The sequence below is a fragment of the Columba livia genome, chromosome 24 (genome assembly GCF_036013475.1).
Source record: "Columba livia isolate bColLiv1 breed racing homer chromosome 24, bColLiv1.pat.W.v2, whole genome shotgun sequence".
NCBI lineage: Eukaryota > Metazoa > Chordata > Aves > Columbiformes > Columbidae > Columba > Columba livia.
This window is the reverse complement of record NC_088625.1, coordinates 2,244,353-2,270,906: the sequence shown is the minus strand read 5'-3', so window position 1 is coordinate 2,270,906 and position 26,554 is coordinate 2,244,353. Positions and strand designations below refer to the sequence as shown.

The following is a 26,554-nucleotide window of genomic DNA, read 5'->3' as shown; positions in this document are numbered from 1 at the left end:
GGTTTGCATTATGTAATAAGGGTGAGAGGAAAGGATGGAACTTTGAAGCAGCACAGGTACAAACAGGAAGCCCAGCTGATCTAATGTGTCCAGGAACTCAGGGATCCTACTTCCTTCTAGGAACAGATCTTGATATTCCCCCTGCATATTGTCAGCTGATACTCTGGATGTGCCATCATCCTGATAAGAGAACTGCATTGCTGCTGCTTATCCCTGGAAAAGATGAAACAATGAGAACTGTCCTAGAAAACAATATTAGCAACTGTTGGGCAAGAAGGTGGTGAAACTGAGGGATGGACAAGAGCAGAGAACTGGAAAGAAGAATGAGCAGGTCAAAAACCAAGGGGATACAGAACCTAGAAATAACATTCTTCTCTTCCAAAGTCTGCTCCTCTCAGCACTGCATCCATAGCAAACACAAAAAAGGATCCCAGCTGGGGTGGGAGGTGGGGGTTAAGTAGTTGCTACAGGTTTCCACAACATAGACAGTTTTACAGGTAATTGCTTAAGCAATTGCTATGTCCTCAGTCTCACTTGCAGGCAGTTTCCCTGTTTTAAAAGGCCAGTGACAACCTCTCAAACCACATCAAACAGTGAAAGAGCCACTGCGATGCACTCAGATGAAGCAGTAGCACAGGTCACATTGCCTTATACATTATGCCGTCAAGTTAATACTGGAAACATTTATACAGTTTTGTATCAGTCACCAAGCACATTAGAGTATGAAATATCACTGATGTAATCTGTTCTTTAAAGTACATGACAATTAATGATTAAAGCATGCCAAAATAAGTGCTTAGAAATTAAAGTTATTCAAGACAGATCTATGATGCAAACTGTTCCAGTTTATTCCTTTTACCAGTTGGTTTCTTAACCCATATCCCTTTTCTCCACTGAGTCCCAGAGTTGCCAGTGCCTGCACAGTCCAGGCTTTAGTGCAACAGCCCCAGTGATAAGTCTGAATTCTCATAATTTTAATGAACACCCCATCCCTGGTGTTTCAAACGACAATGGCAACAATCGCTCACCATTTGACCTGCTTCCCTCCCATGATCTCACTTTAACCTTTCGCCTCACAGAATCCGTTTCCCTGGGAGCCTCAGGATTCCAGCTACAGACATGCTTGGCCCCTTCACACACACAAAATTCGGTGCAGAAAATGCCAGCTACTGTCAAACTACTGGAGAAATATTTGCAAGCCGGACCGCTTCACTGAAAGATGGACAGTAGAACCAACAAAAAATCTTCAGGGTCTTCGCAAGAAACCTTCGGATGCCAGATCAGCAGCCCCCATGCACATTTTTGATTCCAGAGTCAGAGAAATTTGCAGCCTGGATTTTGCTCTCGCTGGTTTTCCTCTCGGGTTATTTGTCTCTTGCTGCTGCATCTTGGTCAGCTGCACACCCAGTTTGCATCACAAGGACTGCGATCTGGATTGCCGGTCATGTTCCTCATCCCATTCTGCCCTCTTTAGACTCCGAGCACCTGCTACAGATGCCAACGAGCAGCCAAGAGAAGGTGCTTCTGCAAGCGATAGGATCCTTGCTCTTCCAGGCTCGGATGCGGTCTCGGAAGAGCATGCAGCACTTCCCAGCCCTATGCGGCTTCCTCTTCCTCGCTGTCTCCAGCTCCCTCTCCCTCCTGCTGTCACACAGGCTGTGCAAGGCTGAGCCTTTTCTCTGAGATGCCTGGCTCAGAGTGGGGGAGGGAAGGTTGGTGGAAGGGGAGGGGAAAGGGAGATTGATGGGTGAGGGGCTCAGCGGTCTGGGAATCCATCTGATTTCAGCTAATTTTCCATAAATCATTTCGGCTGCCTTTGCTTATTAGAGCTTTTGTCTCTGGGAATTGTGTTATTCAGGCTGCGTGCTCTCTTACCGAATAGTTAATGCTGAAACGAGCTGATGCTAGGCAGGGGATGCTGCCCTGGGACAGACACAATTAGATGGAGGGGGGTGGCTGCAGTTAATAACCACGTGCCACACTAATAAAAGAAGTGACTTGTTTCCCCAAGCCAGTTCTCATAACTAAGCCAGTGCATTTGTCTCTGGAAGGAAAGAGAAACAAGCATCTTGTTTTCATCATGAAACCTGGTGTCAGCAGAAGACATCCCCAGGAGGTCAGATTGCTCCCCATTTCTTTGGGTAGATCGCTCACCACTTATGTAAAGATTCTAACCGTATTACATCCTATCACCACTAATACCACCATTATCATATGGTAAAAAAACTCATGACGTTATGAGGGAATCACGACACACAGTGATTTAGCATGTGCAGAGCAATATTCGCTCACCACCAAAAATACAGCCACATGTGAGCAAACAGCAAGTGTCCAACAGCCCATTATAGGGTAGAAGTGCACACATAATACAGCTATGTTAAACTGAAGGAGTGGAGGGAGCAGGTCTCACTCACCATCCTACCAGGATCACAGTTTAAGAGTCAACACCAAAATCTGTTGACATCAGCCATGAAATCCCGTTGCCAAGACCAGAATTTTTACATGTCCCCTTGAAATGACAACTTCAAAAGTACACTCTCTACTGACATCCTGTGGAGGCAGTGACCCAATACTGGCTCCCATACAATTCTCACACTCTTCCAGATGTGTATGTCTTTCATTATAAACCATCTCTCAATGATACACAGCAAATTTTAGGGGTAAATTACAAACTATTGTATTGTTTTCTCCTCTGTTGGTCCAAGTTACCTTAATTCTTGGGTACATAGCTTTGGATAATTGTAGCTCAGAAGTTCCTAGCTCTCACCTATGCAATCGCATAACAAATAAGATCTATTTTATCTACTGGATAAATGGCAGTAAACCTCTGCTTCAGGTTGGTTCCTGAGGCTTCATTCTCCAGATCAGGCAGGAAACTATATGCTGGGCATCCTCTTTTCTGCCAGAGCTAACCAGATCACAGTGATCAATGTCAGACAAATGGTCACGAAGGAACTCATCTTGTCAATTAAAGTTCCTTACCTGGCAGAGTGAGACTCCAATGGCACATTCTGCTGCCCTTCATACTGCTGCACCAGTGCCCGGACACTCCAGTAAGGGTTTTCAATCTCCTCATCCATGCTGCTATTTCTGGAGATAGTAATCACAGAATGAGGGAAGCCTCACCTGATAGGAGCTTTCCTACCCTCCTTCTCGGAGACGAGAAAAAATACCATTTCAACCTCACTTCCAAATTGCTTCATGGGTACTCCCTTTGGCCAATATATGGGCAAATAACCTTCAGCTGTGTAAAGTAAACCCTCCACAGACCACCATCTGGCTTCCATTTAAATGTCATTGCTATTATAATTCACATAGTACCTTTTGCAAGTGTTAAATGTGCTTTTCAGAGTTATACATTCCTTCTGTACATGGATCACCTCCCTTGATTATCAGTGGAAGGCTGTATCAGCTGATGAACAGCACACAACGCTCTGCAACTGCCTGTACAGCACCAAGCCTAACATTGGGCTGAACCGCAATGTAAAAGACAGAATGGAACCGCACAACAGGCTCAATGCCGCAATTCTGGAAGTAACTGCTCCCAGATCTGTAACCAGTACCTGTAGATAACACCTTACTTTTGTTTTACTTGAAATGAAAATGTCTTTAAGTAGACAGCACCAAGAAAGGGCACTGAGCTCAGCATGGCATTGGGAAAATGAGGTAGCAGAGTTCTCTCTGGCTTGCCCATGAAGAATTGTTCTTTTCCAGTGAGGTAACAGAGATCCAGCAGCTATTTTGCTATAAAACCCAAAAAGAAACTGGGATACCTGCAGTCTTCACCATGAGGCAGCCAGGCTATTCCCCTTTGTCACTGTCTGTTCAGGTTTCAGTGAGACAAGCAGCAGTTCATTTGCACACCAGGAGAGCTACCTTACACCAGGTATTCTCAGGATAAAGAGGCATTTCTTTTAAAAGAAGCTGTCAATCTGCTAACATGACCTCACCTCGCGTAATTGGAGAAAACTCATTACCTCTGTCTGTGCCGGAAAACGTCCCGGCCAGACCGCAAGACGTCTTGACGAACGCCTGCCAGAGCAGCCACTGCCCCCTGGGCCACTGCAGCAGCTGAGCGGGGCCTGTGGCTGGCGGACGATGCTGACGAGCCCTTGGCCACCGTGCCAGCAGGACCGTGGTTCACTGCTCTCCCGGAGCCCGGTTTGAAATGAGCAGCTAAGGCCAGGATCAACCTCATGATGGATTTCAAGTTCCCGTCAACAATATCTGTGAAATGTAAATGAGACCAAGGACAACGGCATTATCATGAAGTCCCACCAGAGCTGTACCTGACCAACAAGCAGGAATACAATTAAACCCAATAGCAAGCTGTACCTGACCAGCAAGCAGGAATATGATTAAACCCAATGGCATCATGGCAATAAATGAGGGCTGTGCAAAAAGGACTGCATTATAGCTCTGGTTGTTTTGTACAGAGCAGCAAACTGACTGCCACCTACAGATCACAAGTTTAAATGCTTTGAACAGACCTGAGCCTTCCCTCTATGGCCATTTCCAGCTAACAATCCCATAGGTAAGATGAGAGCACATAATTACTGAATGCTCTCTAGAAAAGCACTACAGATAATTGAAGACTACCACTGTAGTAGCAGTCACTTCAATTAGCACATGGAACTTTCATTTTTTTAATACTAGAGGTCAGAGCACAGCAATGTATTTATTTAACAATATAGTACCCTGTACCATAAACTGTTTGTAGCATCTTGCATATGTTAACTAGTCAGTTTTAATAATATCATACCAGACAGAAACGGGCCTTCAACAGATAGAATCACCTGTGGTAAGCACGGGGGACACGTACCTTTTGCTGATGTCTGATGCATGCGTATCTTCTTTGATGCCACGAACTGTAAGACTTTCTCCACATTTTCCCTCATCTCCTGCTGGCTGGTGGGGTTCACCCGAATGCCGTTCAGCTTCTCACCAGCTAAAGGAGTGAAAACACTTTATTAGAGAAGAACTGGACCACTTGGATCTGCCACAGGTGTTGCTATAGGTGCACAGCCTGATCATGTCTCTTGTCTGGGTACTGCGAGAGGCATGCATGGCTTCTTGTCCTGCTCATAAGGTATCCAGTACCGGGAATAACTAAGCTGGAGACAGATTTGGTTTATGTGGAAAGGTTTTGGTAGAAGGTGGGCTACAGGGGGGGCTTCTGCAAGAAGGTGCAATGAGCTTCCCTTATGTTTGACAGAGCCAGTTGTAGCTGGACCAAGGCTGAGCCAATCAGTGATGTTGGTGGCACCTCTGTAATATATTTAAGAAAGAGTAAAAGCTGCTGCACAACAGCAGCTGGGAGAGAGGACAGACTGTGTGAGAGGAACAGCTCTGCAGACACCAGGGTCAGTGAGGAGGGGTAGGAGGTGCCCAGGCACCAGAGCAGAGCGGTGCAGCCCACGGTAAGGCAGTCATCCCCCTTGCAGCCCACAGAGGTCCATGGTGTAGATACCCACGCTGCAGCCTGTGGAGGACCCCACGCTGGAGCAGGCGGCTGCGCCCCAAAGGACCCTGTGAGCACCTCACGCTGGAGCAGGCTCCTGGCAGGACCTGCGACCCCACAGGGGACACACACTGGAGCAGTCTGCTCCTGAAAGACTGCGCCCCATGGGAAAGACCCACGCTGGAGCAGTCACTGAAGAACTGCAGCCTGGGGGAAAACTCCACGTTGCACAAGTTTGTGGAGGATTGCCTCCTGCGCATGGGACTCCACACCGGAGCGGAGGAAGAGTGTGGGAGTATCTCAGCAAGCCAGTCACTCCTCCAAAAAAGCCACATGCTAACACCATTGCTTTACAAGGTAAATCTTTTCATAACTCCAGTCCAGCCTCGTGGGAGTTAATATGGCCCCTGACAGGTTTTAGCACATCTATTGTAACTCTCTGCTAAAACATAAGGACTTCAATAAAACCACATTTATTATTTGCTTTATGATTGTTTACTTTTAAAGTCATTCCTTCCCCCCCGCAAGCTCTGACACAGTCATTAACATCTGCCAGTATATGCCTAACAGATGTCAGAGCCAAGGACAGCTTTTTCCACACAAGATCTAAATCTGCAAGATGAAAAATAGTGCCATATGGCATCACTGACCTACAATCTCAATGAGCAAAGCAAGAACAACTCCATCTCGGAGATCTTGTCTCAAGTCTTGGACCGGTTTTATTGTTGGCTGCTTCTTCAGCTGGGAATTCACCCAGGCCACATACGCCTGTAATTGTTGCTGAAAATAGAAAACAAAACATTCTCATGTCATTGCCATTTCTGGGCAAAGCTGCATAGCTCTCACTTTTCATCTTCGCAGGTCTCATTGTCTTCAGCCTTGAAGGCAGCACCAACGGTCTCATCCCAAAGCCTGCTGAGCACTAATGGACATCACAGCTCACTCCATGCCAGGACAGGAAGAGCAAGCAGGCAGCATGACATGACTCATGATCCAAGCACAGCTGAGAACAGAGCTTTACGTTACACTTACTCTAGGTTGGTGCTAAACCAATGGCGTCACGCCCTTATTTTTGGTGCCAGAATTGGTTCACTCACAGCATTTAGTGTCCCATCCACACTGTTTTCTTGCACATACCAAGAAAGAAAACCCACAATGCAGAAGAAACCCTGTGTTCTTTCCCATTAAACTACACCACCCACCAAAAGCAACGACCAGCACAGGTTTCCTAGAAGAGACAGCAGCCTTAACACCCTCAGCATAGCCTATTTCTAACAGCTCATACAACAGGGAAGAGACACCTTGTTGTACAACTCCTTTCCTCCATTTCCTTGGAGCTGCATCAGCGTTTCTAATGGCCCAGTTTCCATTTCTGTACGTGTGAAAGCCGACTTGCTGGAACACCTAAAACCTGCAATACCCGAGAGCAAGGACCACTGGCTTTCTAGCAGGTCATACTGGATGCTGCTTCATATAGCTGTGCATGTTGCCACAAGGGAAATAGCAGTGGACTGGAATTCAGGCTTCTGGTCAATGCGAGGACCAGTGTGGCAGAAATGACTGAAAGGCAAAGAGCAGATTCGCATGACACTTCTCCTTCCATCCCCCTCTCAGTAGCACTTCCATGGCTAGTAGGAGCACTGGTACAACACTGAAATCCCTTTGGGCAGGGCTGGGATGGTACATGGAGGGTAAACAAAGTGATCCATTTATGGGATTACCTCCCTTTTCACTAAGCTTCCCATTATTCTGCCAACGCAGCAGGTTTTAAGTCTCCATTCCAAATTATCTCAGCAACATCAGTCAGAGTTTATGTTTTTACAGCCCATCAAAGTCACCATCTGATCACAGCTCTGCTCTCAATTATCCTGACATAGGAAATCCAACTTTAAGCACACCATGGTTCGGTCTGCTGGTTCAGAAATTGGACTGGACCTGCATTCAATCAGTTCTGCTCACTCAGCAGCGACGGGAGAGCAGAACAGCGGAGATGAGCCTGGGGCTGCCCGACTGCTTTTGGAATAAAGGGAGCAGAAGTGGCAGATCTGCTGCATGCTTGCTGGAGCAGACTTGGCCTGTCAAGTGCATTGCGTCTGCATGCTCTCCTTCAGCTGTAATGGCAATGGTGCATGTCACTTTTGCCTGCCCAACTTCAGAGGCCTTTATTTTCTACTGAATGCGACTGGGCACTGCAGATAATCAACAAGCCTTGACTTTCTCTCTTGCACAAGCCGGTGAGCCCGTTCTAATTTTCAGAAAGACTCTTTGTAGCAGCTCTAACCAGCTACAAAACCCACCCCACCTCTTGCAATTGTATTTTAACTGATGGTGTGGGAACTGAGGTTCAGTCTAATGCCAGAGAGGCCACAAACCTCCTATGGCGTAGACTCAACAAAGCTTTAATTTATTAAAACAAGTACCAGAGAAAAGAGGTAGACTTGCTTATAGTAATACTGCATCATTATAGAACTATCTAGATTCATAAGTAAAGATGCACCAAATTGGGTTGCAGCATGAAAACTTCACCTGAAGTCTATTTAATTTAGGGAAATAATCTTACCAGAGTTTACTACCTTGCTGTAATTTTTCAAGTCATTTTACAAAGTTCTAAACTGTTATATTGTACTAATTCCACAAGCGCACAGCCCTTCCAACCTACAGAAAACTTGCAGTTCTCATAGGAGTCCGTATGGTTCTTCCATTCGGACACTTCTGTCTTCACTCAGAGGAAAAATAAACCATTTAACTGTTTGTTTTCTATTTATTTTCTCTGAGCACCATACATGCAGAAGAAAGCACTTATGGCAAACTTTTAGTCTCTCTTAAAAGCATGAGAAAGTTGACATTGTTATTATTAGAAACAAAACCACTCCTAAACCCCAATGCATTTACATTTTAAACAGCGGTTATTAAAAGGAGGATTTTAGGCAATGGAATATGGATGTCACTAAGTAATTTCATACCAGCAGCTGCTGTAACACCAGACACTTACATTTCATTAGCAGACATACTTGGTTATTTAGTTGGTGGGGTTTGCCTTTTCTTTTTACCCACTAAAGCATAAGATTTTCCTGCAGAAGTTCAGACACTTGGACTGATCAGCATTTCCTGATTTTTGAGTCCAAAAACAAGAAGATCTAATGACTTTAGCAGGAGACTTGGACTATTGCGGAGCTAAAAACCCAGGGAGTAGGCTGTCACTTCTGGCAGCTGATGTGAGCAAGTGACCCAACTTACCAAGAAAATAACACACATTAAAGTTTAGTGACCTAAAAATGGCAAAGTGGTGTTAAATGTGTGAAGGGACAAAGCCCCATAGCTACTGACCAGAAGTCCCAAGAGCAATTTTCAAGCTAGCAAGTCAAAAATGCTTTGCTTCACCACTATGTTTGATGCATCAGCTGGCATGAACTGGGCAATAACAAGGACATTATGGGCCATACCTTGAAGCCCTGCGCCTCCACCACACCACAAGGCCTTGATCCACAGCCACAGATTCAGCTTAATGAATCAGACCCATAAAAAAGTGAAACGGTTGTCTCACTCCCTCTGAATTCCCTTTGTTTCAAAACCCAAGACAACTATCGAATCACAACAAAACAGCCCTAAGTGCTACCATAGTGATATGATCTGCTACATGGATGGACATCACTGATGGCATCTATTCTGGGAAGTACTCCAGGTATCATCTTCCAGCACAGAGAAAACAAAGGTTTGCTAGGATGTATCCTGCCATAAGAACAGTAGTTCTACACAGCCTATTTCACCCCTCAAAATATATTCCCTAACCTCTGTTTGTCCACAGAAATACACCCCAAACACACGCTCCTTCACCACGTATGGCTGCAGACACGCCAGCTCAAATTATACACACACCCCATCCAATCTCACACAAGTCTCAGCTCCTCTCAGTCAACAGGACTCCAAGGAGAAAGGGTGTTGGGAGCAAACAAGAAGCTGGACAATGCATCTCAAAAGTACACCTCATCCTCTTCCTTCATCATAGCTGAATGACTAACTGAATAATTCTTCCTTCAACCACTGACCACTCCGGAGTTTTCTTCTTCTCCCTGCATTTTGGTTTTAGCTTCTGTTCAGCCAAATCTCTGACTTGCTGGGGCTCACACTGCTCTACACCTCACCAACATTGATTTCAAAACCAAGATTTTTCAGGGGAAAAAAAAGCTCAAACCAAACCCAAAAAAAAACCCACCATAACACCAAAACACATCAACCTAGTCTAAGATCCACTACACAGAGCACATGTTATTAGGATTATGGTGGAGTTAAGCTTAATCCTATTTATGTTAACACAGATTTGCATTCCAAAAAAAGGCTAGGTTTACCTGTACCTTGTAATGGGAAGAGTAGCTCCCTTATCTGAAGGAAACTGGAGTTTGGGTTGCTTCAGCTCCTAGGCAGATCATTGTACATTGTAGAGTGTTTATGTCCAGGTCACTCTGGAAACCTTAGGAGACTTTACAGGGCAGGAGAAGGTTTTTGAGGAAGGTACTAGGGGCCACCTGTAGCTCTAAGGGATTTTCCAACTTGGAGGCACTTCTGCTGGCAAATTAAAGGTCAGCACTTGAGTAAGCACAACACACCTAAGAGCAGGATTGTACTTTGAATTACTTAACCAGCACATACCCTGAAGAAATACCACAGACCTACCAGCTATAAGCAAAAAGCTGCCAAGGTCAGGAGTATATATATTTGTGCCTTCAATCAACAGCCAATAATATACAGGAGGAAAACCCCTTCCAGGGTCAGCACGCTTTTCTTGGCAGCTGTAATCCCTTGCTGATAATTACAATGAAGTGTGATTATCTAGTATTTTCCACAGGTGGAAGAAAAGCAGCAGCTCTATTGCAAACCTACCAGTTGTGGGTGTCCTTGCAATTCACCACCTGCTGCTTAGGGCTCAGGTTTCTTCTCTCCCAACCATCAATCAGTCCAGTCTGCCTGACAGTAAATATAGGCAGATCACAATGCCTTCATATGCTTCTCTCTCCTTTATCATGACTGCTATCTGCATTACACTATATAAGGTTAATTTCACATCCTCTGAGATTATGATATGGCACATTTTGAAGTTGGGCAAACCTTTATTCTTGGAGAAAATCATTCTATAGCAGGCAGGTGCCTTCAGAGAGCCTGACCTCCTTGCTATCATGTCACAGCAGACTCCCATAACACTCTCTGCTTCTAGGAGGAGATGACTTTTCTGTGTTCCTTTGATGAATTTGAACCTATTCTTCTCATTGGATTTAGTGAATCAGCATGGAAGAATAATGTTTCACATAATACTGACACTGGTTTTCCTTTATACCATGTGGACGTTGCCCAGGCACCAAGTCTAGCAAGGTCAATAGTAATAGCCCTTGCGCTATGAGGTGGGTCCCAGTATGAAAGGTATGTACTGTCCTATCTGTCCAGAGCAGTGAACCAAATATCCGCAAGAGCAAAGCTCAAAGGCTAGTCTAATTGCATCAGGATGTAATGTTTAAGGCCTTGTATAATTTTTATGCTTTTTGACATTACCTTAATTAGATGTGAACTGTAATTTTCCATCTGGTGTTCCTCTGGTTTGTTGTTTTGTTTTGTCTGAGAAGGCCATTGTAGGAGCAGAAAATACAAACTCACAAGCAAAGAAAATGTTTCTCTCTGCTCTCAAAGACAACATAATATTTTTTCCCCAAAATTGCTGCTTAAATGTGATCCAGGCTGTTTAATGTACTGAGATGGCTCCTAATGCACCCATTGAAAGCACTGAGAGTGGCTACTATTCATCAACTGTTCAGGTTTGTGCAGAGGTTTTAGAAACTCTAGAAGGGTTTGGCCAGATCTTTAGAAATACTTTAGAGACCGTCCTGTTATCCTGCGTGTTCAGAACAAACATAAAGAATTAAATCAGCTGCCTAAACACAGATCTCTCACAGGGTCTTGGCTGTGTTGGGTAACTTTCCAGGCATGGATTATTGACTAAAGGTGCAAGACACACAACCAACATCCCTAGAGAAGCTGGAACCGCACCTGGCCTCAGGTCCCAAGCATGTGTAGGGTTGCACTTGAGCTCTGCACATACACATAGGACCTTGCTAGCAACTTACGTTAATGCACAGATTTGGAAAGTAGGTCCTTGTTTTCAAGGTATCTAGTCACCAAAAGAGCCACCTAGCCACACAAGAAGCTCTAGTGAAAGAAGAGACACGGAACCAGCAAGGCAATTCCTGCAATAACCCGGCTCACTGCTTATGTTGAATTAAGTCTGACTTTTTATCTTGAATCTGCTTTTATACCAAACTTTGGGTTTAGTAGCCACTCACTTCCAGCCTTCTAACATCAGAGCACTGTGTTGGGATCAGACACCTTGGTACACTCATTCACATTCAAGAACTTCTATAAATAAGCACCGAAGGTACAAAGAGACACAGGGGGAAGTACAGTTGGTGGACCAAAGCACAAGGCAGGGAATTACAGGGTTTCTCGCTCATTTCCGACTGTGTCTGTGATGTGATGCGTGTCCTTGGCAAGTCACTGAACCTCGCTGTCCCGTAGGTTCTGCACTTGCAAAATATACATTAATATTACTTCTGTTATGATGTGAAGTGTGTGATGTGGCAGAGTGATCCCAAGTGGAAGACATGAGAGTTATTCTGTTTTCCTAGTGGGAGAGGGACTTATTTTTTCCACAGCTGAGCAGCCTGTGGGTAAAACCAGTCAGGGTGGGTGGGGCTAGCACTGCATGTAAAACTGTACTTTGCTCCCATTATTCATTATATTATTAATATGCAATTTACTATTAGCTTATGCCAGAGAAGGATCTGCTGTCCTTGAGCACAGGAAGTGTAAGCTTGAGCAGAACTAATACCTTTGTTAGCTAAAAATGAGACTGAGATACTCCGCGGAGGAGGGGAAGGAGCATTTACACAGTTACGCAGAACAATTAAGGGAGACTTGTGGCTGGAGTGAAGCTGTGAGGCTTGAGTTTCATACCCAGTTTGTTTTCCCCACGATGGCTGGTGTTGTTAAGCTCAGGAAGGATGTTCGTTTTCTGCAAAGAATGGAGTATGGGGGCAGAGCCGTCAGGTGGGGGCTAAGCTTTGCAAGGATGAGGAATCACTAAACACAAACATAAATCAGCTATGCGTTCTAAGAATATAACACACCAAGATACTACCCTTGCCACCAGGTGAGAAAGCAGACAGCAGTCACTGCTTGGTAGCAGCACAAGCCCCCACAATTTTCCTTCCTTTCAGCTTATGGAGAGGAAATCACGCTCAAGCATGGTCTGCACAATGCACAACCAGGCAGTGGCTGCCCTGGCATTATGTACTGAGTATTATGTAGAGAGTATCCAACGGAACTGATTTGTTGTGCACCCTACGAGGGAAGCCGACGGCAATTTGCACTCCCCATGATGTTACAGGATCCCCGTCTCTGGGATTTCTTGGTACTTCTCACTCTTTATTTTATGATTGATTAGTCTCTCTAACAGCAGAACAGGCAAATAAAGAACACTTTAAAAATTATGTTTTCCTGACAAAGATTGGTTTCAGTCCCCCAGAGATTCAACCTACAGAGCAAGATAGGGGAAAACATTTATATAAAATTAACTGTGCTCCATAACCTCGCTGAAGTTTATATTATTTACTAGTACAAGAGTAAAGTATCGCAAAGAGAATAAAAACTCTGAGCTAAAAACACCAGTTGTAAAACAGCCACAAACTCTTCACAAGCTATTGCTGGTTTGCAGACCCCTGGCTGAGCTGCCCAGGACGGCTTCTGTTAGTACGCGGTTCTCCCACCCTGAAATCGTACTTATTTTAGTCCTCCTCTGTTCCTCAGAGCACTGGGAGACATAACAGTTCCTAAGAAATGCTGCACAAAAGCATGCTGCCTTGCTCTGGAAAGGTCTGCATTAGGCTTAGGTTGTACATTTACCTCCGTGAAGCCCTCCTGAAGAATATCCAGTAAATTCCCCCTGGCCAAACAAGCGAGCATTCTCCAGGAGCCCACCGATGGGCGAGGGTCTCAGGGGACACAGGGCAGATCCTCCAGCTCTGGGAACGACCTCTTCCTCCTCCTCCCAAAGACAAAGAGTTGGAGCTCATCAGGAACCGCATTCATAGTCCCATATGTGCAGCCCGTTAGAGCACATATGAGTTGAGCGCAAGTCGAGGCTCGCACTGGGCATGCTCGAGCGGGAGCTGCTGGGGGAGTCGCTGGAGAGATGTCATACGGTTCCTATAGAAACGCTTCAGCTTACAAGATGCAGGCCCAGGACTGAGCTGCGGAAACATCTGAAACCCATTTCCAGCAGTCGTGCTCACACAAAACCTGCTGCCCAAAGGAGGTTTTCAAAGCCGCCAAACACAGCAAGCCCTGTGCGCGTGGGGGCAGGGGGAAAGTCGAAAACCAGCAAATAGCGGATGCCTTGCTAAGCTAGAAAAGCAAAAGGAAAGACTGTAGGAGCTGCCGGCTTTAACTCTCAAAATCTGTTCTGCAGCCCTAAGGAAACAGCAGCGTTGTCAGCAACCTCATAGGGACGGGAAGCTGCAAACCAGGCGACACAGCTAGTGATATTTGTACCACACTCGCCCTGCTCTATCTGCCCCAGCAATGGCGTCAAAAGGAGAAAAAAGATGGAAAACTTTCAAGCTAGAATTAAATACAATCCCCAGCAAATTGTCTAAGTCAATAATAACTGCATTCATTTCACAAACAAGTATCAAGCATCTCCACACAGCCTTTCAAACTTCATCTCTCCTTACAGGAAATGCACAGGAAAAATATGAAAATATAGTTAAAAATAAGAAAAACCTCTGAGAATGGATGAAAAGAGCTTTGCTAGGGGCTCTGGCTGCCAGGCCACTGCAAGTACTGCCCAGTGATACCAGATGGTACCTTCAGGTTTCAAAGTGTCTGGCCAAGCATCTTTAGTCTGAAATTCAGGTGGTCACTTTCAGTCCTGTATCCCTGTTACAGGGCTTCTACCTACCAGAACACCAACACAGGGAACACAGAGTGCTCCTTACACACACCAAGTTCAGCTACAGGCCTGCTTGTGGTATGTTTTCCAGCAAAGATTTGCTTCTACATGGGGTTTCTTACCTTTGAAACAGAACTGACTCACTTTGGTGATACAAACGTCAGAAAAGAGCGGCTGGTCCATTTCTGATGCCCAGACTGAAGCAGAGCATGCTGAGCCATTCTCCTGTTTATTGTGGTAAAACAAATGCATCTGGGGTGTACGTGTGTGCTGAAAATAGCTTCTAAAAATTAAATGCTAGTTTTCCCATCTTTGTGTTTCACTCTTAAAATTCAAGCTTCTTGTAGCAGGAATTGTCTTTTCCTTTCAGTTTTATAACACCGTAACAGATGTCTTTGAATGTTATCTTTGCAAGAAGCAAACAAAACAGCCTCTTACTAAAGCTAATGCTTCGTAATTCTCCCTGAAGATTATTCCAAAATGAAGGGCACTGGGCAATGATAACAAAGAGGATGATGTGATGTTGATATCAAAATGATGTCAACATCAACTCTTCCTGGTGCGTGTGACCTTCAAAACAAACATGTAGGATGGCGGTTTGGTTGGTGGTATTGCCCCCTCCTGGCCAGTTTCAGCACAACCCTGACCCTTGCACTTGGCCCTGTGGAATTCCAGGCAAGGTGCGGGACAAAGCCCAGTTACTGCTCCATTTCCTGTTGGGATGTGGCTGTGTCACAGCAGCACCACCAGCATCAACACGTAAGCCTTCCTTCAAGACTTCCATCCCAGGATTTTAAGGCACTTTATCAATATTCTCTGGTTGTTTCTCATATCAGCTCTTTAGAAAGAGATAAAGATCAAGGGCCACAGCTCAGCTCTCGCTAACAGATTTTGGTTGAAGAAATAAAAGCAAGGCTGATTCAGAAACAAAGGTTGTGAGGCTTGTGATGCCACGACTGCAGTAACAGCAGAAAGAGCTGCCTAACGCAACCAATGCCGTTGTGTCACTGAGCGTCCCCTCCCAACCTCCCCGTCACGCATCCAAAACAGAGGTCAGACACACAAAGGTCTCCTGGAAACTCACGGAGGACGTAGCAGGCTGTGGTGTGTGTTGGGGCACCATGTCTGCCACACTTCCCATGCTGGATGCCACAGCTCAGCTCGGTGCCAAGGGGAATGTACCAGCACTCCTTCCCCCTCGAAGCCTGAGAGGAGAAGCAAATGCACTAAATAGAAAGGAAAGAGTTTTCTTAGAGGCAGAACAGACTTATCAATGGCATGTCTGAATATAACCAAAATAAAGGAGGAAAGTTGCCACCTTCTACAATTGCCTGCAGAAAATATATTTAAGTGCTACAGTCTCAGGGAAATGTACACATTTTTGTATTTTCTTCCACATGTGAAGTGTGTACCATGGGCAGAATTCCTCTGAAACATTTCTAGAAAAGGTTCCTCATGACCTTGGTTTACGCTGCACATAGGATCAAATTATCTCTTCCCATTTGTGGAGGGGGAATACAAATTCAATAGGAGTCATATATGCCAGCCAAAGCTGTACTGATCACCAGTGCCAAATATTCAGGGTATTACTTGATTCAGTGCATTTAGCTCAGACAGCAAAGATTCATTAATAATTTTAGGAAACAATTCCACGTGCTGACATTTATATTTAGGAATTTTCTGGTAATCTATATTTTATTTGCCTAGTCTTCCTTTAGAAGTCTGAAAGGGGGAAGGGGAGTTTGGAAGAGTTAACAGAGAAGATAATGGTACGATTCCTTGGGAAAGACTGAGTCACTAGGAACCATTTAAAGGTGGCAGGAGCGTAACCTTTAGGCAGATGGTCGCTGTTGGTTGTGTCATCCTGGTGCATCGCTAGGGTCTAAAGTTCAGGATAACACAGAGTAACAGAGTAACAGAGTGAGAGTAACAGAGTAACAGAGGCAGAGCCAAGGCAAGTTGCTGAATCTGCACAGGGTGGAGGTATTTGGGGACCCATTCTGCAAAACAAGGCTGAGAGCGAGTGAGCAGGGAGGCCACGAGGTGTGGGGAAGGATCCGGGGCCTCGGAGGGGCTGTGTGGTGTCTCTGGAAGCGTGGTTGGTCGGAGGGGGATTAGAGTATGGGGCTCCCCAGGAGCAGGGCTGGGCTCGGGGAGACCAGGGTTTGGGGAACCGTAGCCCCGGGGTGTGGGACTGGGGTACCAGCAGAGCTCCGCGGTCCCCAGGAGCAGGGCGGGGGATCGCGGGCCGGTCCCGGGGGCTGCGGAGCCCCTGCGGAGGGGGTGGCACAGGGAAAACCAGGGTACCCGTGGGGTGAGGTGCCGAGCCCGCCCCGCCAAGGTTCCCGCGCCCTCCGGCCCTACCTGAGCCCGGCCCGGCCCCGCCGCGGCGCGTCGCCGGTCGCCATGGAGACAGAGGCGGGGCGGCCCCGCTCAGGCCCCGCCCAGCTGGAGCGTATCGGGGGTTCGGAGCCCGGGAGCGGGCGGGGGGCGCTGGGGGTCCGCACCCGGGGGTCCGCACCCGGGGGTCCGCAGCTAGGGGTCCGCACCCGCGCTGAGCGCCAGCGCGTTTATGTGCAGCAGCGGCACGGGAACCCGCCCGCCGGGGGGTGTCCTGCGCTCCCCCAGAGCCCCTGTGCAGCGAACAGGCAACGGCCGTCCCAAAAAGTGCGAATTTGTTAATTAAACCTAAAAAATTACATCTTTAATGTTCAAGAAACATTTGATACATTAACACTCATTTGACACCTAAACGTAACAACCTCGGGAAACACACGAGATACGCGGTTAGAAGCTTTTAATATTCAGTGCAAAACCAAGTTCTTCAGAAAAATCCTGTTGCAGAACATGTGGCTTTCACATTTTATGTATTAAAGGCCTGGTGAACAGGCAAAATTACTGTTTTATTCCTGTTGCTATGCAGAATATTTGATTATCTCTAAGATACACTGTACTTCCAGAAACAACACCAAGTACCAAGTATGGAAGCTGGAGCTCCTGAGGGAATAGGAGATAAACTACCACTCCGAGACACTCATTAGGAGATGTTTTCTGTTGTAGCTCCCATGCTTTCAGAATACAAAAGGGCTCATCCACAGATGAACAGAACCAAGTGATGTGACCACGTGAAAGCAAGTTCCTCTGAGCTGAACACAGTTCTACTTATGTCCACAGCAAAACTGGTTTAACTCGATGGATGTGCAAATTTACACAGCTCTGGGCCCAGGAGCTTGACCCTCGTGTTTGTGCAGCTTTCTGTCCATGGCCCCAGCTCTCCTGATGGATAAACTTCCGAGGAAAAACTTCAGTAGCACTGTGCATGCCTCTGCAATAACAGGCTTTTCCACTTAAACTGTTTTTAAAAATGACCTGTTGGAGTCTGCACTCCTTCTAGAAAACCTCCTGAACTATCATCCATATTTAATAATGTTTCTAAAAGATCCAGTGTCTTCCTGTAACACGGAGGGCTTGACCAGAACTGAAGTGTCCCTTTCTAGTTCTTGTACCGGTGATTCAGTGCAAGGAGGGACATAACTGCTCTCCAGCATGAACCATGTCTCCGGCTGCCCCTCTGACAGCAGGACTGAGTGCTGGAGTCTCCCATGCCTCCCTGACTCACTCCGGTCAATAAATCCTCTGCCCATTCAATCCCCCTCAGTCCCAAGGACAGGTTTTCATGCTGGGCATGGAGTACAGAAAGGAACTTGGAGGAGCGGAAAGAGGAATCCTTGGCACTCAGAAGGTCCAGCCCTTCAGATAACATAATGTTACACCCACTACAAATGAAGGGCCTTCTACTGCAGACCTCACAATAACCCCACTGAGGGCAGCTGGATGGCATGGGCAAAAAAACCCTTTTCAGGTTGGAAAATATACTGTATCCATTATTTAAAAAAATGGCCTTCTTCTGTGAATGTTACTCTGGCCTCACAATAGCTGTGCTGAGGTCTACTGGATAGCACAGGCAAAAAGGTATACAAATTGTAGGATTGGTCCTCAAAACACTTCAATTTTAGCAAACACTGCCCATACCAGCTTTATTTTTGTAATGAGCAGGAACTCCCTCATGCTTTTTACATTTAGCTGAGCCATAATATGCAAACGTGTATGTTTAGAAAATGTACCAGGCTGTCCATTTTTAAACACTGGCAATAAGCAGGTTGTCCCACAATCTGCATTCAGCTGTGCAGATCATTATGCAGGGAGAGAATGTGCCAAGCATTGATTTAGTGCCTGAAGACACTGCTTGGGAGCCCTGCTCAGCTGCCAATGCTGCGACTGCCAGATTCAGCCCAGGGGCAGAAGCCCTTTGGACAATTGCTGTACTGCATTACTAACACTATTTTAAATCCACGAACAAATTCTCAAAGGTGTATCTGGGAGGGTTAGCAGAAAACACCACACAGTGTGTGCTTTCTATTGCTGGGTTTTATAACTAAGGCTGACAGTACAAAATAAGAAAAAATGCAGTCAAAGGCCTCTCTAAAGTCAACCAGGATTGATTCCCAGTATCTCAAGTATGCAGACAGCTGCTGTACTCTAAAGACTGGATAATTGCCCTAAATATAGGCAGTGGCTTTTAAATGGCTGTTTCGCAGTTAAATTGCAAATTTTCCTTGTTCGATCTCCAGGCAGAGCCAAGAGGTCACTGCTCACTTCTGTGCATGTTGGGGTGAGAATGCGTATCTGTACCGCCCGTCAGTGAAAGAAATTGTTCCATACCCTTCAGTTAATTCTGCATTTCTGGGTTTGGTTTTAGTGTTATGGAACAGTGCCCTTTGAGAAAAGGGGATGCACATAGTGCATGACTGCAGTTACAGTGGCAGGTGCTGGAGGAAGGCATTGCAGTGGATACTGTTGAAGGTTTCATGCCATTTCTTCACAGTATCACACACGTCATTCTGCACATGGCACATCTCCCTTGTCCCAGTATTGAATCCTGGATGCCATGTTCCCAAGTCCATCCGTACAGCAGCACTCAGCTGGTCCTGTGCCACAGCAGGAACTTTCTCAGTGGGGCTGTGGTTTCAACCTTCATCAGGCAAGGAGCAGCTCTGTCTTCTCACGGTGCTGAGATGGGTTGCCGGCTTCGGAGGCAACTCTTCCAAGGGGAAGAGGTGCTTTTTGTCAGCAGAATCAGACAGGAAACTGCTCATCATGTGAGAATAAATACGTCTGTGTCCTCCAAAGAGAAGTGCAGGTGGAAAACACAGCCTCTCCGCACTTCCTCAGGGAGGCTTAATGTGTCCATGAGGTTAGCTTGCATCTACAGCATCTCTAAGTTGGTGAAGTCCTTTTGCTGCTAAAGGAGGAGGGGACCCTCAAGCCTTTTATACCAGGGTCCCATTCTTACTGTCATATTTCAGCCTGGGCCGGGGGAAGTTGAGGGTGGCATATTCTGTGGCATTTTGCATTTGTAAGTTCTTCACCTCTGCTGCAGAGCGCTCCCGGACCTTGGTGAACACTTGGATGTCTGCGTAATGAATGCTGTCATCCTGCTTCACACTCTTGGGTTTACTCACGGTGGCGTAGACAGGAAACTCTGGGACGTCTTCATACGTTGGAACCTTTGGGAAGAAAGATCTCAGGTAGGGCATCTCCCTGCTGCCACACCTGCCTTCCCCAGACCAGGCAGAGACACGCCACACGCTGCCCCCAGCACCATCCAGCCCTCTGACACCTCAGGCTCAGGGAAGGTTTCATCCTCCTGCTTCCACTGCTCTTTAGGGGAAAAAAATGGGCCCTCATCACTGTGCAGCAATGCACATTGTTCCCACAGCCATTACAGCCTGTATGGGACAAGACGATTCATGGCTCTGAATAAGCTGCCCCATGTCCTTCCAACCCATCTAGCCTAGGAAGTGGTGGTCAGCTCTGTCTTCTCAATATACAGTTAGGAAAACAACTCTATTTACCTTCCTGCCAGGCTGATGCTGTTGAGTCTCATGTCTCACATTAGTTCCTGGAAAAGAAACACCAGCAGATCAGGTTAACACAACTGTTCATTGTTCCACCTTTGAACGCAGCATCTGGCCCATGGGCTCTCCCTACTGGACACAAGTCAATTTTCCTCCTCGTGACACCCTGGACCCTAATGCTGCCTCGAGGGCCGCCTCCAAGAAGAAAGCCTGGGTTTGTTTCTTTGGAAAAAATAAGGTTTCCCAGGATGACAACATGCTGTGGACCGCAATGTTCTTGGCAGAACCTAGGAGGACAAACGCAGCACAGAGAGCTTCCTTGTCAAGCCCTTGGAGAAGTCAGATCCAGTTTTAACTTTGTTATTTCCTTTGCTGCCTGGCAAACATTTTGCCCAGCACAGCCCAAAGGCCGCAGAACACAACCAGGCTGCTCAGTGAATGCTCTTTATTCTGGGGAACTGATGTCAGATGGATGTTTGCAGCTCTTACAGGAGTTCAGTGCAGCTTCTGCAATGCGCCCCTTGAGAGTACGCACATGTGTTTTGATATGAGACCGTGGTACTTAAAAAATACTGCGGAAGTCCCTTCCCTCCCTCTTGCCAAGTCCCATGGCACATCACACCCCTTACTTTAAGTTTTAAAGAAAACATGCCTCTTGCTTCTACCAAACTTCTTGAGGAAGGTTAGGTACGAAGAGATGCAGTTCAGTCAGCACTGACTAATGTCATTTAACCAGAGGCTCAGTCACTCCATCTCTTCTTGTCCTCTAAAGCATTTTCGCAAATCCTTACCTTGTTTTTCTTTCTTTCTTTTGAAAGGCGAAGGACACTTCCTGAAATCAGAGAGACGTGTCAGCCATGAGAAGCCCCAGCCTCTGCTCTCATGATGTCCAAACCCAAATGAACCACCCCAGGGTACCACATCTGCGGGCAATGAGAGAGGCCCAAGATGTGTCTAGAGAAGAACTATGGAGTCAAGACAGAACCTGAGTGACTCTTGCAGGGAAAAGGTCCATAGGGGAGATGTAGGGATGCAATTCCTTCTTCTGTGACATACCTACCATACCCTACAGGAGCCGCAAGTCTCCTTGCCCTTCAGCCCTGCCAGGCTGTCCAACAGGCATATGCATCAGTGACTGAGAGTAGATTTCACTGTAGTTTTCCAACTACATTTCTGCAGCTGTATGATCAAAGACGCAGCGTACAGAGCATGATCTCAATTGGCATGAAACCCTTCTCTTAGGGCTAGATGTTCTGACGGCCCCATACCCTGCGCCTTGGCCTCCTTGCACAAGAGGCAGCTTTGCACAGACCTTGTGCTAATGGAGTGTTTCAGACAGTTTTCCTGACCTCAGTTTTCCACTTAAAACACAACCAAACCAAACAACCTATGCACTTAATATAAGCCAAGCCAAATCCTCGTCTCAGCTGTACCTGTGTGACCAGAGGCAAGCCAAACGCAGCAATGTTCCAGTCATGGTGTGAACAGATGCCAGTTCATTCCAGCTGTAACAACAGAGCCAGGAGCTAAGCTCTTGTAGGCTGGTGCTGGCAGGGCAGCGCAGGCTGTCTGGCAGGCCAGAGACGTGTCACATTCTTGGCCAGGTGCACAAAGGAAACGTTTTCGTTGTGTCACATGCAGAGGAGAGCAGGTGCCAGCCCTTGGGCGGCTCCTCCAGTGTCTGTATGTCCGTCCAGTACTGGCCACCAACCAACGCAGTGTGCAGCTGAGGGGCACACACAGGTCTGTGTCTCTGCTGCAGCACAGGCAGCAGCCAAAAGTGGGCAGCTAGCACTTTTAATGGGGCTACAGATTTACCAGGTGGTTCCCAAGAAGCATTATGTGTCCCACAGCATGTGCTTTTAGCAGACAGTCCTGCCACAGGTGGGAATGATGCAGTGCTGATGCAGAGCTCTGCCTTTGCAGTTTCAGTCATGGGTGAGCTGGGCAGTGTGTACACTAATGCCTTTGGCACTCTAATGGCAAAACAACAAAAGAACGAATGCGGGCAAAGAACTTGGAGACCTTCGAAATGATCAGTAATGATTAACTAGACCTGGGAGGCCAAAGGCAGCTTTGGGGAAGGCAGAGTGGCCAAGCGCCTGTGCAAAGCAACCAAACACTTCTCGTGTCTCTGCTGTGTGCTGCCCCAGAGAAGCACCAATGACCCTCCAGTCCTTGGTAGGCAAAATCTGGGGGGCTGCCCCCTGGATTTAGGGGCCTGGTTCAAAGCAGCCTTGCTTTGTCTTGCAGTGTTTCTCACTTGTCTCTTGCAGCTCCGCTGTCTCTATGAGCATGCAGGGTCTCCAGGGCTCTCCTTGCCAAGGCTTGCATGCTAGAGCACTTTGTCTCTTTACAGTACTCATGCACATTGTACAATGTAATTAAAATAGAACCATCTGAAGGAAAATCAGCATCCTCTTTTCTGGAAGCTGCTCTTGCTTGTTTTGTTGCCTTCCTTTGCAGAGAGTGCATTAGCAGCCAGTGTGTAGGCTGAAGCTATTTGTAGCTGTCTGCAGGCTAATCACAGCCAGGCAGGAGACGGCATCTCCCAGCCTCAGATCTGCGGTAATTAGAACGGATGTGGCAAGGGAAACAAGAGCAGAGCAAACCTCTCCCCTCTTCTCAAAACCAGGTCAAACATGTCGTAACTAACAGCCTGCTAGAAGCACATCGTATTCTGCATGACAGCACGCATGTCCCCGCTTCTCTGTTGCTTCTTCCCCTTTCCCCATGGCAATGCGCATCTGATTTCTGCCCCACACAAGTTTGCCTCACAGTGGGTCCTGAAATTTGGCATCGTCGCAGCCCATGCACACCGGAGCTCCTGTGTGATGGGAATACCTGGGCACGCTCTCCACAGGGCCATACTTGCACAGGTTCCCAGACCTGAGGGCACTCTTGCCTTCATCGGTAACTTTCTTCTGTGAATAAATTTGCTGTAACAGCTCCTCTTTAAAAACTTCAGGAACCTCCCCAGTCTCTTGCTCTTTGCTCTGTCTCCCTTAGGGCCCATGCTTCAACAGTGATCATGATAAGGAACTTCCATCCAGGAGAAGGTGGGTGGCCACCTCCCCTGAGCCCTTTTGTATGTCTCAGCTTTATTAGGAAGCCCAGTTCTTTGCTAACACTGCTGTGGTGCTGAGCAAATATCCAGAAATAAAAGCAGTAGAGGTGCCTGGAAACACCCAAACTCAAATTAAGTACCATTTATTTTCCCTCTCTCACCAAGGTAAAGCTACGAATCATGCACATTTCTGCAGTAGGGCTTCAGTGCACCAATCTGCTCTTGATTGGGGTCCTTTGTAGGTGTCTCTCAAGCCCATGTTACCAACAGCACGTTCCCATTTGCCTTCCCGTCTCCTTGCTCAGAGCCCGTTTGAATAGCCCCTGCAACACAGGGACAGCCTGGGAGCCTGAGGCCCTTCTTTGTCTGTGTGTTTCCATGTGCAGGACAGGGAATGATGCTCCTGGGGAGAGGGCTCTGCTTTCTCCTCACTGCACAGTCTATAAGGCAGATGTTTGCACTGGAGTTCTATAGGGACTGTGTGTTTGGCCAGAACTTCACCCTCTGCTGCAGGAATCTACCAGAAGGTCGTAGTGACAGCACCAGCAGAAATACCATCCCAGTTTCTTACTTTCCATGCAGCCTATGAGAAGAAGATAATGTGGGACACAGGAGTCCTGGTCCAGTATCCTCGTGGGAGCAGAATTGGACATTGCCCCCAAGGAGCCAGTCTGCCACCATGCTGCTCTCCTGCTTGGCTCTGCATAGATGGATGACCACCAGATTCTGGTTTATGCTTCCTTTTGGAGGCAGAAGAGTTTGTGCCTGGCCTGAAACTGTCCGGACCTGAAAATGCCACCACGGCATACACTGTAATGGTGCTTTTTGCACTCCGGAGTCTCTGGCTGTGCCAGTCTGTGCTGTGGCATCGCTCTTCCTACCACACAGCATCAGTGTCTGCCAGCTGCAGCCCTGCTCAGGGGAACAAGTCTGTAGAAGTAGAAAACGGGGCCTTTGGTGGGGGACATGTCAATAATCGGCACTCCACCTCTCACCTGCAGCTCCTGTTCCTAAATCCCAAATTCCTCTGCCCTCCAGCTCAGGACTGGAAGGACCTCGGTCTCCAGAGCCTCCTGTGCTCCAGCCACTAGGTGATGCTGTGCCTCTTGTAATTATTGAAAAAGCATTGGTGAATTTATAATACTTTTAACAAATGCAGTGTTGGAGAGAACGTCCCTGGAGCTATATCTGATATTCATGGCTCTCCTGCTTGTCGCGCTCTCAGAGCTGAAAGTATTTCCACTTGGCACCGAATGGTGCTCCACTCTGCCCTTTTTCTAAAAGCAGGAGGCCCAGGGCACAACGTGAGCCAGAGGGGATTAAACTGCCTTCCTCCCTCTCAGGGAGAAAGAGCAACATCATCTGAAAACCGTGGCCAGGATTTCCTAAGAGCAAATAAAGCCCAGACAGCCATGGGCAGGGAGAGGGGCTGGAGGAGCTGAGAGGAGAATGGGCCCTTGATGCCAGCACTGCCCTGGGACCCCTCCCCGCAGCATGCCAAGGGGACACCTTATGGGGTCTGCCTGGCTGGAGACCACCGGGGCAAGGACAGGGATTTTGGGTAGATCTTTCTGAGAACTGAGCTATTCTCAGCTGCTGGCATGGCTGTGGCATCCAAGCTGCCAGTCCCAGGAGGTGCCACAGCCCGTCTGGGCTGAGAGATAGGAGCAACAAAGCCCTAGTGCCTCCCCCTACCATGTCTTCAGCAGAGCGGGGCTGCCCCAGCCTCCCACCACCACCCTGGCACTTGCACAGCAGTGACCCAACGTCCCTACTCACTAGCGCTCAGTTTCCGTGTGAGCTGGCAAGGGGCAGGGCTGAGGGACAGGTGGGAGCCCTGGCAAACCCAGCCCAAGGAAGCAAAGCTCGCAAAGTCCGCCCAAACTTGCGCTGAGACTGCCCAGAGCTTTATCTACCATTCCCGCACCTGGGGGATGCCGTACTCACCATGGTCGCCCGCAGCTGCAGCGATTGCCCATGTCGCTTCTTCCTCCATGAAGCAGAAGTGTTTTCTGGACAGGGAGAGCTTGTATTTCCTGGTTCCTGCTCAGCCCCTGGCTATTCCAAGGGAGTGTCTGGCAGTGTCAGATTTCTCTCCATCGCTGCGGTGACGCTTTGCTAGGCCCGTGCGTGCCATCTACCGGAAGGCTTGCCTTGGGCTCTCTGTGCCCCCAAGGCTTATGCTCATCTCTTGCTACCCGGGGAGGAGAGGGCAAAGCAGCAGCCTGCCTCCAGGCCTCAGCCCTGGGGCTAAAATTCTGCTTTCTGAGTTGTGCAGTGGATGTCCCTCCGCTATATCTCTCTCCCACCAGTGCCATCCTGCCAATGCCGGTAGTGATGCAGAAGAGGATGGAGGAGGAACAACAGGAGGAACACCATGGTGGGAGCTTTCAGCGCTGTTCCTGCTGTTGACCGTTGCATCTCAAGCAGGATGTCAGAAAAATGCATGGCAAGGGAGGTGATGCCCCAGCAAAGCTGAGAGCAGTCTTGCAGGTCTACTCTCAGCTGAGCTCCAGCGTTGCTGCTTCTGCTGCAGGCAGAAAGGCATAGACAACTTTGGGGACATTATTGGGAAACCATTTTTTTTAAAGCTACCTAGATGAAAGTGTACAGATTTGTATTTTTGAGAATGACAGAATCCCCCAAGGGACTTCGCATCAATAAGGATCTGCAAAACAGCTCTTAGGCTGTGTTTCAAACAGGAACGTTAAAGCATGTTTTACTTCTCTACCCCTGTTGAGAGCCTTTAGACTGTGGCTGGTCATTCCTGGGCTGAAAGACAGGCAGCTGATCTCTGGCAGCCATGAGATAGCTGATGCTCAATACTAAAAGATACCATGTTAATGTAGTCCTCAAGCAGAAACTGTACTCCACAGCTTTGATTTGGCAACCAGCCCTGGTTTTGTGCAGGCCTGAATGCCTCATGGGATGTGCTGATAAGTGCGTAGGTTTTAATTCACCCTTCTGGCCAGCCCTAGTCCCCCAGTCCAGCTGTATGCATGCTCTCAGCCAGGCTCACAGCATCATTTATCATCTGTTCAAGTGCAGATCAAGGCTTGCACTTGTCCAGACGTGGCAAGAGGAGAAGGGTTCTGCTTTGGAAGGACCAAGGGGCA

At 47.4% G+C, this 26,554-nt stretch overlaps 2 protein-coding genes across 8 annotated transcripts in view; both read right to left on the bottom strand.

Annotated features, from left to right (window-relative positions):
* DIXDC1 (DIX domain containing 1) overlaps positions 1-16,873 on the bottom strand; it is a 31,241-nt gene extending 14,368 nt beyond the window's left edge. Inside the window, exons 1-6 of one of the 7 annotated variants that reach the window (XM_065040307.1) lie at positions 16,818-16,873; positions 15,538-15,658; positions 6,112-6,241; positions 4,823-4,948; positions 3,978-4,227; positions 2,983-3,090 (exon numbers count right to left, since the gene is read on the bottom strand). In XM_065040307.1, coding sequence (XP_064896379.1) covers positions 2,983-3,090; positions 3,978-4,227; positions 4,823-4,948; positions 6,112-6,241; positions 15,538-15,594 — 671 coding nt within the window. In that variant the 5' untranslated portion in view covers positions 15,595-15,658; positions 16,818-16,873. Of the gene's footprint in view, positions 1-1,028; positions 1,701-2,982; positions 3,091-3,977; positions 4,228-4,822; positions 4,949-6,111; positions 6,242-9,813; positions 9,834-13,405; positions 13,689-15,537; positions 15,765-16,817 lie in introns of those variants that run through there. The other 6 variants (XM_065040306.1, XM_065040305.1, XM_065040308.1 and 3 more) reach the window with 6 other exon arrangements.
* A 254-nt stretch (positions 16,874-17,127) lies between these two features.
* Positions 17,128-25,550, bottom strand: C24H11orf52 (chromosome 24 C11orf52 homolog). The gene is made up of 4 exons (XM_005500746.3): positions 25,386-25,550; positions 21,163-21,203; positions 20,369-20,415; positions 17,128-20,020 (listed from the first exon to the last, which is right to left on the bottom strand). The coding sequence occupies exons 1-4, from the start codon at positions 25,415-25,417 to the stop codon at positions 19,784-19,786; spliced, it is 357 nt and encodes a 118-aa protein (XP_005500803.1). The 5' UTR covers positions 25,418-25,550; the 3' UTR covers positions 17,128-19,783.
* Positions 25,551-26,554: the final 1,004 nt, after the last annotated feature.

Coding starts and splice junctions, on each gene's coding strand:
- C24H11orf52 (XM_005500746.3), bottom strand. CDS start 25,417: ATGGGCAATCGCTGCAGCTGCGGGCGACCATG. Junction 21,204..25,385: donor TGCAGCTGCGGGCGACCATG/GTGAGTACGGCA, acceptor CTCTGATTTCAG/GAAGTGTCCTTCGCCTTTCA. Junction 20,416..21,162: donor AAGAAAGAAAGAAAAACAAG/GTAAGGATTTGC, acceptor TTTCTTTTCCAG/GAACTAATGTGAGACATGAG.